At 42.9% G+C, this 12,500-nt stretch overlaps 1 protein-coding gene across 2 annotated transcripts in view; it reads right to left on the bottom strand.

Annotated features, from left to right (window-relative positions):
* fhod3a (formin homology 2 domain containing 3a) overlaps positions 1–12,500 on the bottom strand; it is a 64,292-nt gene that overhangs the window by 20,724 nt on the left and 31,068 nt on the right. For both annotated transcript variants that reach the window (XM_079591205.1, XM_079591204.1), the window contains exons 8-15: positions 12,187–12,281; positions 9,658–9,801; positions 9,186–9,382; positions 3,556–3,609; positions 2,623–2,757; positions 2,461–2,511; positions 2,012–2,184; positions 1–250 (exon numbers count right to left, since the gene is read on the bottom strand). The exon at positions 1–250 is cut by the window's left edge and continues 113 nt beyond it. In XM_079591205.1, coding sequence (XP_079447331.1) covers positions 1–250; positions 2,012–2,184; positions 2,461–2,511; positions 2,623–2,757; positions 3,556–3,609; positions 9,186–9,382; positions 9,658–9,801; positions 12,187–12,281 — 1,099 coding nt within the window. The remainder of the gene's footprint in view (positions 251–2,011; positions 2,185–2,460; positions 2,512–2,622; positions 2,758–3,555; positions 3,610–9,185; positions 9,383–9,657; positions 9,802–12,186; positions 12,282–12,500) is intronic.

Raw genomic sequence — 12,500 nt, 5'->3', positions numbered from 1 at the left:
CCACTGTCCTCCGCTTCTCCATCAGGAGCTTCCCGCTCAGACTCCTCCTCTTCCTCCTCAACCTGCTCCTCGGCTCCGCCCACTTCCTGTGCAGACCCCTCCCCTTCCTCCTCGACCTGCTCCTCGGCTCCGCCCACTTCCTGTTCAGCACTTCTCTCCTCCACTTCCTGTTCCGGTTCTTCTCTGGGTTCTGTTAGCTTCTCCTCCGGTTCTAGACTCGCCTCCACATCCGGTTCTAGATCATTGGTGTCTGTGGAGAAGGTGGTCAAGAATTAAAATCTGCTGTGTTCAAAATAACACACACACACACACACACACACACACACTGCTGCAGTATATAGTGTATACACTAGCGGTTAAACGTTTGGAATATACAGGTTTTCTTAATTTAAACAATAAAATGTCTTCTGCTCGACAAGTCTGCATTTACTGGATCAAGAGCCTCAGATCATCATATTACACTGATTTCTGGAGGATCATGTGACACTGAAGACTGGAGTAATGAGACTCTTTCAGAAACATTAATAAATCATAATTACTCCACACTTTTGATCGGTTAGTGTGTGTGTGTGTGTGTGTGTGTGTGTGTGTGTGTGTGTGTGTGTGTGTGTGTGTGTGTGTGAGTGTGTGTGTGTGTGTAGTGTTTCTGTGTGACTCCAGCATCTTCAGGTCCTTCAGACTGTGAGGCCTCTGTGTCCCAGATATGAACAGGAAACACATCTGTGTGTGTCAACGCCTGACCAAACACCTCTGTACTGTATAACACTTTGTCTGTTTCAGAGAGAGACAGTGTGTGTGTGTGTGTGTGTCAGTTTATGAGTGTGTTTATGTGTGTGTGTGAGAGAGGTGATAGAGAGGTTACAGTATCAGCGCTCATGACTGAGTCCTTTTAAACCAGTTAAACAAAGACACACTGACTGCAGAACAGTTGTTTTCTCTTTGCTTTTTCCAAACATGTTCTCTCACGCGAGACACGACCTGCGACCTCATGACACACGTGTCTGCTGCTGACCTGCACTTACACATATACTTATACTTTATATATTTATGTATATGAGCCTTGCACCACTAAAAAGTTAATAAAGTAAATATATATATTTCTTCCACCAGTACTTGATATAACACAGAATGATTCCACAGTGACGGTTTCTCCCTCGTCACGCGCGGCACATGTTTAATCGTTCGCTGTTGAACATCTGCAAAACCCAGACACTGCGAAACACATCAGCAGCTGACACACAGAAACATCCTGAAAACAACCGTCTCTCTCTATCACACACACACACACACACACACACACACACACACACACACACACACAGACACATCCTGAAAAAAACCGTCTCTCTCTATCACACACTCACGCACGCACACGCACACACACACACACACACACACACACACACACTCTCACTCTCTCTCTCTCTCTGTCATAACCGTCTCTCTGTCCACACACACACACGCACGCACACGCACACACACACAGACACACACACACACACACACACACACACACACACACACACACAGACACACACACACACACACTTACCTCACACACACACTCTCACTCTCTCTCTCTCTCTGTCATAACCGTCTCTCTGTCCACACACACACACACAGACACACACACACACACACACACACACAGACACACACACACACACACTTACCTCACACACACACACTCACTCTCTCTCTCTCTCTGTCATAACCGTCTCTCTGTCCACACACACACACACAGACACACACACACACACACACAGACACACACACACACACACTTACCTCACACACACACACTCACTCTCTCTCTCTCTCTGTCATAACCGTCTCTCTGTCCACACACACACACACAGACACACACACACACACACACACACACAGACACACACACACACTTACCTCACACACACACACACTCTCACTCTCTCTCTCTCTCTGTCATAACCGTCTCTCTGTCCACACACACACACATTATGCTGTTATCAGTGTGTGTCGGTGGATTTACCTGGTTCAGGGGGCGTGTCCTGCTCATCCAGTGATGTCACAGAGGTGGGCGTGGCACTGCGGGATGATTGACAGGTGTCAGTCGGGCTCAGAGTGAGGCTGAGACCTCGAGATGCTGAATGCAGTCGCTCTCGCTCGAACTCCTCCGTGGCCAGTCGCTCCGCCGTCTTAAACCTGACACACACACACACACACACACACCCGTCAGAGGAAACACTCTCATGCTGTGTGTTCTCGTCACACAGGAGGGGAATGTTTAGAAGCGGGAGGAGGAGGAAAATGTGTTTGGATTTGAGGAAAAGTGGGTTAAAAAAGGTTGAGGAGGGAAATCAGTCTAAACCTGTTCAAGATGTGACATCAGTCACCACACACACACACACACACACACACTCAAGTCTCCATAATTACTGACTAAATATGAATATTCAGCTAGTCGGTGAATAAACTCACCTCTCCTCTCGAGCGTGTCGGGCCTCCTCCATGTTGGACACATAGTCCCGACTGCACACACACACACACACACACACACACACACACACGCGGGTGAAGAACAGGTCATGTGTATGGTATAGTTGTGTATAAGTGAGTGGAGAGGATGTTGTGTTGTTAAACCTGTGTCGATTGCGCTCCTCTCTCTCGATCCTCTGCAGTCGCTCCTCTCGCTCGACCCGACGTCTCTCTCTCTCCGCCGCCAGAGACTCCTGATGCTGCCGGTACGAGGAGGAGAGGAGGCCTCCGAGAGCAGGCCTGACACACACACACTCACACACACACACACGGGCGGGCACACACACACACACGGGCGGGCACACACACACACACAAACAGATACACAAACACACGCGCGCGCACACACACACACGCACACACTCACACAGATACACACACACACACACACACACACACACACAGAGATACACACACACACAGAGATACACACACACACACAGAGATACACACACACACACACACCTTTAAATTCATAGATTTGATCAATAAATAATAAATAAATAGTAATGTAAGCAAATTCCTCACATTCTTTCAACTTAAAATCAAAATAACACAATTTCATGCATAACCCGTTTAATTCAGCTCAAAATCTCTTACATTGGGAGTCTCTGACCTCTTGTGGGATAATAATAATATATTAATGCATTCAGATACACATGTAAACATTATAAAATACTTTTCTGTTAAAGTTTTAGCATTTTTAGTTTGAATTTTGAGCATGTTTAGGTTTTTCTGTGTGAACTGAAGCACTCCTCACATTACATTCTTTCCTAAGGGCTCAGATTGACCCGCGAGAGGGAAGCATTTGCTACTCTTTAAAATTTCAACCACAACACTCCTCGAAACCATTACATTTGTTCGTATTTGTTGTTGTAATCGTGGTTCAAGTGCGACAAAAGTCCTGGGGTCTTGGACCCTCTGATGAACACTCAATTAAAAAAAAGAAAAAAGAAAAGAAGAGTTTTGGGTCAAAATGACAGTGTGTGTGTGTGTGTGTGTGTGTGTGTGTGTGTGTGTGTGTGTGTGTGAACTCACCGCTCATTCTGTTGTTTGGCAGGTGTAGATGGAGAACTGACAGCAGAAGAGGACCTGAGAGAGACACACAGATGAAGACATTAGATAAGTCATAAACGCGTCACATGTTTGTGTGCGCTGGGACGACATTCACACTCACAACCCTTCATAACGCTAATGTGAAGCATCCACAAGCCCAGCAGGAGAGCAACATCACACTCTTCCTCAGTGGCTTCATCTCGTTTTCCAGCACAAAAATATAAACATTCTGAAATCAAGATGAAAATCAAGATCTTTGTTCACTCATTCGCTTCTCCAGTAAACGTATCTGGACTCCAGAATGTTTGAGCTGGCAAACAGGAACACTGAGGAAGAACATGATGTGTTGCAGTGAAGAGACACAGGCAGAAGAGGAAGAGTTTGGTGAATCTGTGAGGACTCGCTCTGATTGGTTCAGAGACACACGTGCGCAGGTGCAGGAGGAGGTGACGTGGTTAGAGACTGTTGCATCATGGGACACGTGGCTGAAGCGTCTACCTGCTGTTGTCCTCTGGTTTCTCCTCCACATCGTAGGAGAAGAGGAAGAACGGGGAGTGTGGCAGGTACGGCAGGTGGGCGGAGCCTCGCAGCGGAGGGCTGATCTGATTGGACGGTAGGTGGGCGGAGCCTCGCAGTGGAGGGTTGATCTGATTGGACGGTGGCACGCTGACGGTGGACTTGCGGCGCGTGAGCAGATTGGCCAGGAGAGACGGCTGGGCGGAGTCAGGAGGGGGCGTGGCCTTCCTCTCCTCCTCCTCAGGTGTGTGTTTCTCACAGCGCTCTGATATACTGTCGGCACCGCTGAACACGGGCATCATGGGTAAAACACAGTGGCTAGTGCTTTATAACGGTTATACACAGTGTTAAAAGACATCCAACCCCACCACAAACTCATTAATAATATCTGATTGACAGCCTTCTGTGTTAATCAATCAGGTCAATAACATATAATACATATAAAATAATAATATAATAATTTATATATAAGCACATGTATGTAAATAATACATAATACTGATAATATATAAAATAGTAATATAATAAATAATATTATATATGTATACAAATAATACATAATATATGTGTGTGTGTGTGTGTGTGTGATGTGTGTGTGTGTGTGTGTGTGTGTGTGTGTGTGTAAACAAATGTATGTCAATTATTAATATTACAGATAATATAATACTGATAGTATGAGATAATAATAAAATAAATAATATATATTTATGCAAATAATATATAATACTGATAATATAATAAATAATGCTGATAATACAGAATTAAAACACCAATATATTGACATATAATACAGTAAAACCCATCAGGATAATTAGTCTGAAAACACCAGGATAGGGAAACTAAATCTGACCAGTTGTAGTCGTTGTTATAAGAGGTTATATAAAAGTGTATAAATCACACACATAAATCACTAAAACTGCATATATTAAGTGAGAAATTATAGGTTTGTAATTAGGCACTTGTTAGGCTGCAGACTCGTTTAGGAGGATTGAACAGTGGAGGACATTATTTCCCCTGACAGCATCACAGTGTCCTAACCAGACGCGAGAAGATTCCAGCGACAAATAATGTGTTTTAATGCGACTGAGAGATGCGCCAAAATCAATCAAAACCCACAACTAATCAGAACAGCGTGTGGGCGGAGTCTCGCGGCGAGTGCACAGCCAATCAGAACACCGTGTGGGCGGAGTCTCGCGGCGAGTGCACAGCCAATCAGAACACCGTGTGGGCGGAGTCTCACGGCGAGTGCACAGCCAATCAGAACAGTGTGTGGGCGGAGTCTCACGGCGAGTGCAGAGCCAATCAGAACAGTGTGTGGGCGGAGTCTCACGGCGAATGCACAGCCAATCAGAACAGTGTGTGGGCGGAGTCTCACGGCGAGTGCACAGCCAATCAGAACAGTGTGTGGGCGGAGTCTCACGGCGAGTGCACAGCCAATCAGAACAGTGTGTGGGTGGAGTCTCACGGCGAATGCACAGCCAATCAGAACCGTGTGTGGGCGGAGTCTCACGGCGAGTGCACAGCCAATCAGAACAGTGTGTGGGCGGAGTCTCACGGCGAGTGCACAGCCAATCAGAACAGTGTGTGGGCGGAGTCTCACGGCGAGTGCACAGCCAATCAGAACAGTGTGTGGGCGGAGTCTCACGGCGAGTGCACAGCCAATCAGAACAGTGTGTGGGCGGAGTCTCACGGCGAGTGCACAGCCAATCAGAACAGTGTGTGGGCGGAGTCTCATGGCGAGTGCACGGCACCAGAGAGTAATCCTGACGGCACTCGAAGAACATGGATAAGTACATAATCAAATTCACAAATATTACACCATTTAAACAGTATTCAAATACATAGACTGAGTTACTAAAACAATCTTTGTCAAAGAATACACTTGTTTGTTCACAGTTTGAACGTTCTTGTTTCCATTTGTTTAATTTCAAGATCTGAGGAGAATTATCCACTGTTGCTTTTACAGCTCAAAGCTGGAGCACTAAATGATATTCAAAAGTCACATGACATGCTTTTAACATTAAAGGGGTGGTAAAGTATGATTTCACTTTTCTAGCTGTAGTTAGTGTGTAATGTTGTGTTTGATCATAAACAACATCTGCAAAGTTACAACGCTCAAAGTTCAAAGCAGAGGAAGATATTTGCTTTTAAAGAAAAGGACTACAACAAACGGCTGGTAGGAACTACACGACATTCCTCCGGGGTTAGTGACATCAGCAAGCCTAAAATGTACATAAGCCCCGCCCCCTGAACACACAGTCCATGTTGAGAAGAGGAAAAGTTGTTGTAGTCGAGTACATTTGTGAGTCAGCTCAAACTTTAGCATCTGTCTTTTCACATGCAATAGAAAGTCACTCTGTGTGTCTCACAACAGTTCCTATACGAGCGATTTATAGATTATCATGACAGAATATGCTAATTGAAGATAGTTAACTCCACATTAGTAACATACATTCATCAACTAACCATTCAGAGACGTCCTGTTGCTTCTACATGTCACTTCTTCTTGAGTCTCTCCATCTTTTTCTGACTCCTTTTTAATATTAAAGACAGAACAGTTTCTGTCATTGTAGTGTGTGTGTGTGAGGTAATCGCAGCTGCTAACACACACGAGCTCTTGAAACCCCGCCCTCTGCAGCAGCTCATTTGCATTTAAAGGGCTAGGCACAAAACGGTGCGTTTTTGCAAATCCTCAAAAAGTGACAACTTTAACATGCTATATAAAAATATCTGTGGAGTATTTTGTGCTAAAAATTCACACACACACTCTGGGGACATCAGATATTTATTTTACATCTTGTGAAAAGGGCATTGTACCCCCCCTTTAACTAAAGCATATAAACAGCGCCTGAGATGATCAGTGCCACACTGTGTGTTTGTTGTTCTAGCGTGACGTCGCAGAAAAAAAGAAACAGTTTCTAAAATTCAATCGCCCTGTGTCGCCGTCGCGGCTGGTTAGCACAACAACTCTGATTAACCTGGTGTAGTCAGGACACAGTGTCAGTGTGAGACACAGAGAGTGTGTTTAGAGGGTTTCAGGACTCCAGGTCAGAGGGGAAGACTGTGATATCTGACTGTACAGAACCAACACGGTCCGCACTAATACCTGATGACACTGAGACTAGAAGAGTTCACGCCCCCCCCCTCGTCATCATCATCATCATCATCTGAGCCCGACTCTGTGACGGGACTGTCCTCCTCATCCTCCTCTCTGCAGCCGGGCAGAAAGACAGAATCCCGAAGAACACAAGCAGAGGACAGACCGGATGAGACCGCGGACGCACCTGTGCACGCTTGTGACATCATCATCATCACTGGCCACTTCGTTATGAAAACACATTAGTCTGTTGGTTATGACAGCAGCTCAACGTGCAATACACACGTGAAATAATAACAAACACTAATGCAATCTATGAAACTAGTGGATAAGACTGATCTGAGGTGAGCTGGACGCGTCACATGACCAGTGAGGAACACATGTGATCAGTTTGTGTTAGTTATTGATCATAACCACAGCAGAGTTCAGATGCTGAACGACCCCAGACAACATGTGTTCATGAGCCAAACACACATATTCATAAAATATATATATTTCACTGGTGCGTAGGTTTAAAAAATTCCTCATCAAACTTTAAAAAGAGCGCAAATAAATAATGATGATAATATAATAATACTGACAATATGTCAAATAATAATATATAATTATATTAATAAACATAATATTTATAACAATAATATAACAAAGACAATATATAAAATAATGATATAGTATAAAATTGTATATATGTAAATAATAAATAATACTGGTAATAAAATACTGATAATAAATAAAACAATAACTATATATATGTAAATAAACCTATGCAAATAATACACAATATAATATAATAACTGTAACCAAAAGTTAGTTCGCTTCAAGTAAAGTCAACTTAAATATTTGTGTTCATCTAATGAGTAACAGTAGCGCTGAACTTAATTCTTGTCAAGGCAACTAAAAAAACTAGTTGAGCCAACTTGAAAAAATAAGTTCAAAAGATGACCTGTCACTCATTAGATGATCAAACATATTTAAGTTGACTTAGTCTTAGATTATAGTCAATTAGTTGAGTTAACTTAAAAATCAGAGTGTGATAGGTTGCCTTATTTTTTTTTTTAAAGTTAGCTCAACTTTTTTATAGTGATAATAATAAAATAAAAGTATGTACATAAGGCTCTAAAAAAGATTCTCCATCAATCAAAGTTTAAAAAGAGCCCAAAAACGGCAGATATATATTTGAATAAATCTTTCTCCAAAGAACCTATAAAAATGTCTGATGAAGACTTACATCACTGGGAGATATTCATGCGCCACATGAGGTCTGCAGCAAACACACATGGAGAACATCCGTCACACTGTGTAGTGTGTGTACACCGGCCAGCTCAGGGAACATCCTAGCGCACGCTCACCTTCATAACTCGCTGATCTCAAACACTTCCACATTAAATCTATCAAATACATTTAGTTTTGGCCAAAATTACTGAACGCTACAGAAATCTGTTTTCATGAAATTCTATTTTATTTGTTTCATTCAATTGTAATCAAAATCAAATCAGGAACTGTGTCTAAAAATCAGAATTCATAAATGTAAACAACTATACCGCTCTATGAAATCTGTTTTCCACTTCTCTTCACATTTCTTTGGATTCCTTTTTTTAATTGATTAATTCATCTGCAAAAATCATTTCTAAACAACTCAATTAATAAAACTTTAACAATTTGTTAATTTATGAAATTTTAACAATAATAGGTTCCTATGAAATATGTTAAATTTCCCCCCAAATTCTGTGTTTTCTGTTTTTTTTGGATTTCGTTTTTCTGGTTTTATCCTCAAAAACGGTAGACGAATTTATCAATTTACCGTAAATAAATGTAAGTTAAGTAAATTTTGCGCTATATAGTAAATTCCGTTTATATATGACCGGATTCTGTCTGCGTTTTTTCGGATTGCAGAAATAATACGTCATGTTTGATTTGAATTTAAATGTTGTATATTTATCATAATTGTATATGATTTGCTGATGTCTTCAGATGTGTGATGATGCGTTGAGTGTCTCACCTCTCGTTGAGCTCGGGTCCGTTACACCGCGAGCGCTGTGGGGAGGCGGGGCTCAGCGGGGAGGCGTGGCCTGTCTTGCCCAATGAGTGCCTGCGACTGCGGCGTCTCTCCAAGCCCCGCCTCTCTCCGGTGCCGACGCTGGAGCGCCGCCGGTCCCGCACACCGTCCTCATCGCCGTCCTCGTGCCGAAGACTCGCCTGCGGGCCACAACCGTATCAGCCAGCGGCTTTGGAAATATCACGCTCATAAAACTGTGCTCTTAAAGGGATAGTTATAAAAGTATAATAATCCATCATTGAAGAGCATCTGTCCATCTTTTTTGAATATAACTCAGATTGTGTTCGTCTGTAAGAAGAATGTCATGTACACTAGTAGGTGACTTGAGGGAGAGTAAATCATGGGATACTTTCACTTTGGGGTGACCTCTCCCTGTAATGCCACCACTGAAGCGCTAGTGTGAGGAAGCGAGCACCTCGTAGATGTTGAGCTGCTCCAGCAGGTCCAGGTCGGTGCTCTTGCGGCCCAGGTACCGCTGGGTCACGCTCTCCATGCCCTGATCCTCCAGGACGTCCAGCAGGTCATAGAAGGAGTCCTGATCTGGCAGCGCTGCCAGCGTCTGACACACACACACACACACACAGAGAGAGAGAGAGAGAGAGAGAGAGAGAGAGAGAGAGAGAGAGAGAGAGAGAGAGAGAGAGAGAGAGAGAGAGAGAGAGAGAGAGAGAGTGAACAGTATATCAGTCACTTCAGGATTTCATGATCCTGCAATCACAGAATTTGATCTTTCTAGAGGATGTGTCAGTCCCTCCAGAAAAAGAGTTTTTTTGTGATTGTTGTGGGCAAAAATCCTTGATCATGCGGCACGTTTTCTTAAAAAATGCGATGGAATATGCAGGATATTTATGCAATTTTATGCGATAAAATTGCGGGAACTTGCAAAAACTGCGGTTTAATGAAAAAGAGAAAAACATTTTTTTTTTCCAACAGAGTCATTTCTTATTACTTCCTATGATAAGCAAGCATACTAGCTCACATAAAGTGCTGGGAATATTTAAGTTCTCATCTTGTTTTATTTCAGACCTTAATAAACACATGGCTCAAACTTACAAAACATTGATGAGTCGAACAAGTTCTGTAGCTTTACAAAATGAATATGCTACAACTTCTGTAAAAATGTCAAAGTGGCAAAGTGGTTGTCCAGCGCCGACTTCCGCCTGTGGTCCGACACACAGTTGCACGGAGTACAAATAATTTGCCCCCACTGTCATGTGACACACTGGGAAACTGCGTTGCGCGGTCTTTTGCGCTTATGTTTGTTGGCAAAGGAGAATGATTTGCGAGCTTCATCAGCATTACGGGGTTTGCAGCTTTTCAATGATGTCGCGCAATTACGTCACTTCATAACGTTTCCATGGCAACAGGGCAAATGGCTGCGCTTGTGTGAAGTAAACGCAACATTTTTCAACTTTCTGCTAAGATATATGTGACTTTTTGCAACGAAAATGCGGGGATTATGAAATCATGCGCCCGCATATTTTGCGCCGCGGAAATCTGCAATTTATGCGGCGAAATTGCGGCGTATTTCGGAAAAATGCGCCCCCCCCCCCCCCCTCCCCCCCCGCATAAATATGCGGACTTTGGCTGATTATGCATTGATTCATGCGATCGCATAATCGCGTTTTTCTGGAGGCACTGATGTGTGTGTGTGTGTGTGTGTGTGTGTGTGTGTGTGATGGGTATATTTAGGGGTCGGGCTAGTGTGTGTGTATATGTGGACAGAGAGACAGTTATGAGCAAGAGTGTGTGTGTGTGTGTGTATGTGTGTGCGTGCGTGCGTGTGTGTTAGGGCTGTCAATCTTCCTCTATAATACTATTCGAATTCCATTCCTTATTTTATTTAATATTCGAATAATATTCGAATATTAAATGCTCAAACTCATCCTATTATTAATATTTGCGACATTACACAGGCTTATGGATCGTCAAAATGCCACTATAGCATTTGGTTGTTGTTACACGTTCTGTCCACTAGAGGGACAGCTAACATTACAATAAACATTTAGAAACGGGTGATCGCGTTTTTTTTATTAACAATAAAACAGCGGAACAAAATGAATGACTTTAATTTGGCAACTTGAATGGACATTTTTCCACTGATCAGTAGTCTGATGTTGTGTCAGAGTTTCACAACTCTGTCAGTGATTGTTGCGCGGCTAGGACAGCAGACAGCTGGTAAGCCCCGTGATGAAGAGAAGAAAATAAGTCATTCTTGCCTGTTTTAGCAGCGGTTCCTTGGACAGATCGCCTATAGCTTGTCATGGTGTAGCGTTGTCAGATGTGCCCTAAGGGTGCGTTCACACCGGACGCGAATAGCGCGTCAGGCGCGAAAGGACACAAAAGTGGTCAAGTGTATAACTAGACACGGCAGGCGCGAATTTGACGCGCTATTCGCGTCCGGTGTGAACGCACAGTAAGGTTGCAAGTTGAGGAGTGATATTTCATTCAGACTTTATTTGTGATTTAATTTTCCCATTTATGATTTGAAATCCAAACACCTTCCACACATCGCTTCTCAAATTGTCAGGAGTGGTGATCTCCGTTTCCATGGAGACATTGCTCGCCGCCATTATTGACAGTATTGTTATGACGATGCAGCGTGGATAACGCGCACAATTGTGTTACGATTCAATTTTTTAATTGTTTATCAGATGAAACAAAAGCATTTCATTTTCACATGCCTGTGTAAGCCAAGTTGGCGAGAAAGGCAAGATATCATATAATAAAAAATAAAAAAAAATAAAAAAAATAAAAAGCAATATTCGAATAGTAACTTCAGCATTCGAATAGTATTGATTTTTTTAATATTCGAATTATATTCGAATTTCGGAATTCGTTCCAACAGCCCTAGTGTGTGTGTGTGTGTGTGTGTGTGTATGTGTGTGCGTGCGTGTGTGTGTGTGTGTGTGTGCGTGCGTGTGTGTGTGTGTGTGTGTGTTACCTTGTTAATGAGGGTCGTCACATACACCAGCAGCTCTGTGTCCACACCATCTTTCTCTGCTAAAATTTCCATCGCATTTGACCACTGCTTACAGCCTGACCAACACACACACACACACACACACAATTTTAAATATTTTACAACTTTATATAAGCATCAGAAACTGTACGATCACCTTATCAAGAACATGCAATAGCTATAATTCACCCCAAAATTAGAAATGATGTGTTGGATGAGGAGTTATTGCATTGTGACATTATTTCCAGGACAATTAAACATTTTCCTCCTAAAATCTTCACTACTGTAAGACAAAA

The sequence above is a fragment of the Phoxinus phoxinus genome, assembly GCF_949152265.1.
Source record: "Phoxinus phoxinus genome assembly, chromosome: 19".
NCBI classification, from domain to species: domain Eukaryota; kingdom Metazoa; phylum Chordata; class Actinopteri; order Cypriniformes; family Leuciscidae; genus Phoxinus; species Phoxinus phoxinus.
The sequence above is the reverse complement of the archived record's forward strand: the minus strand, read 5'-3'. Positions and strand labels throughout refer to the sequence as shown.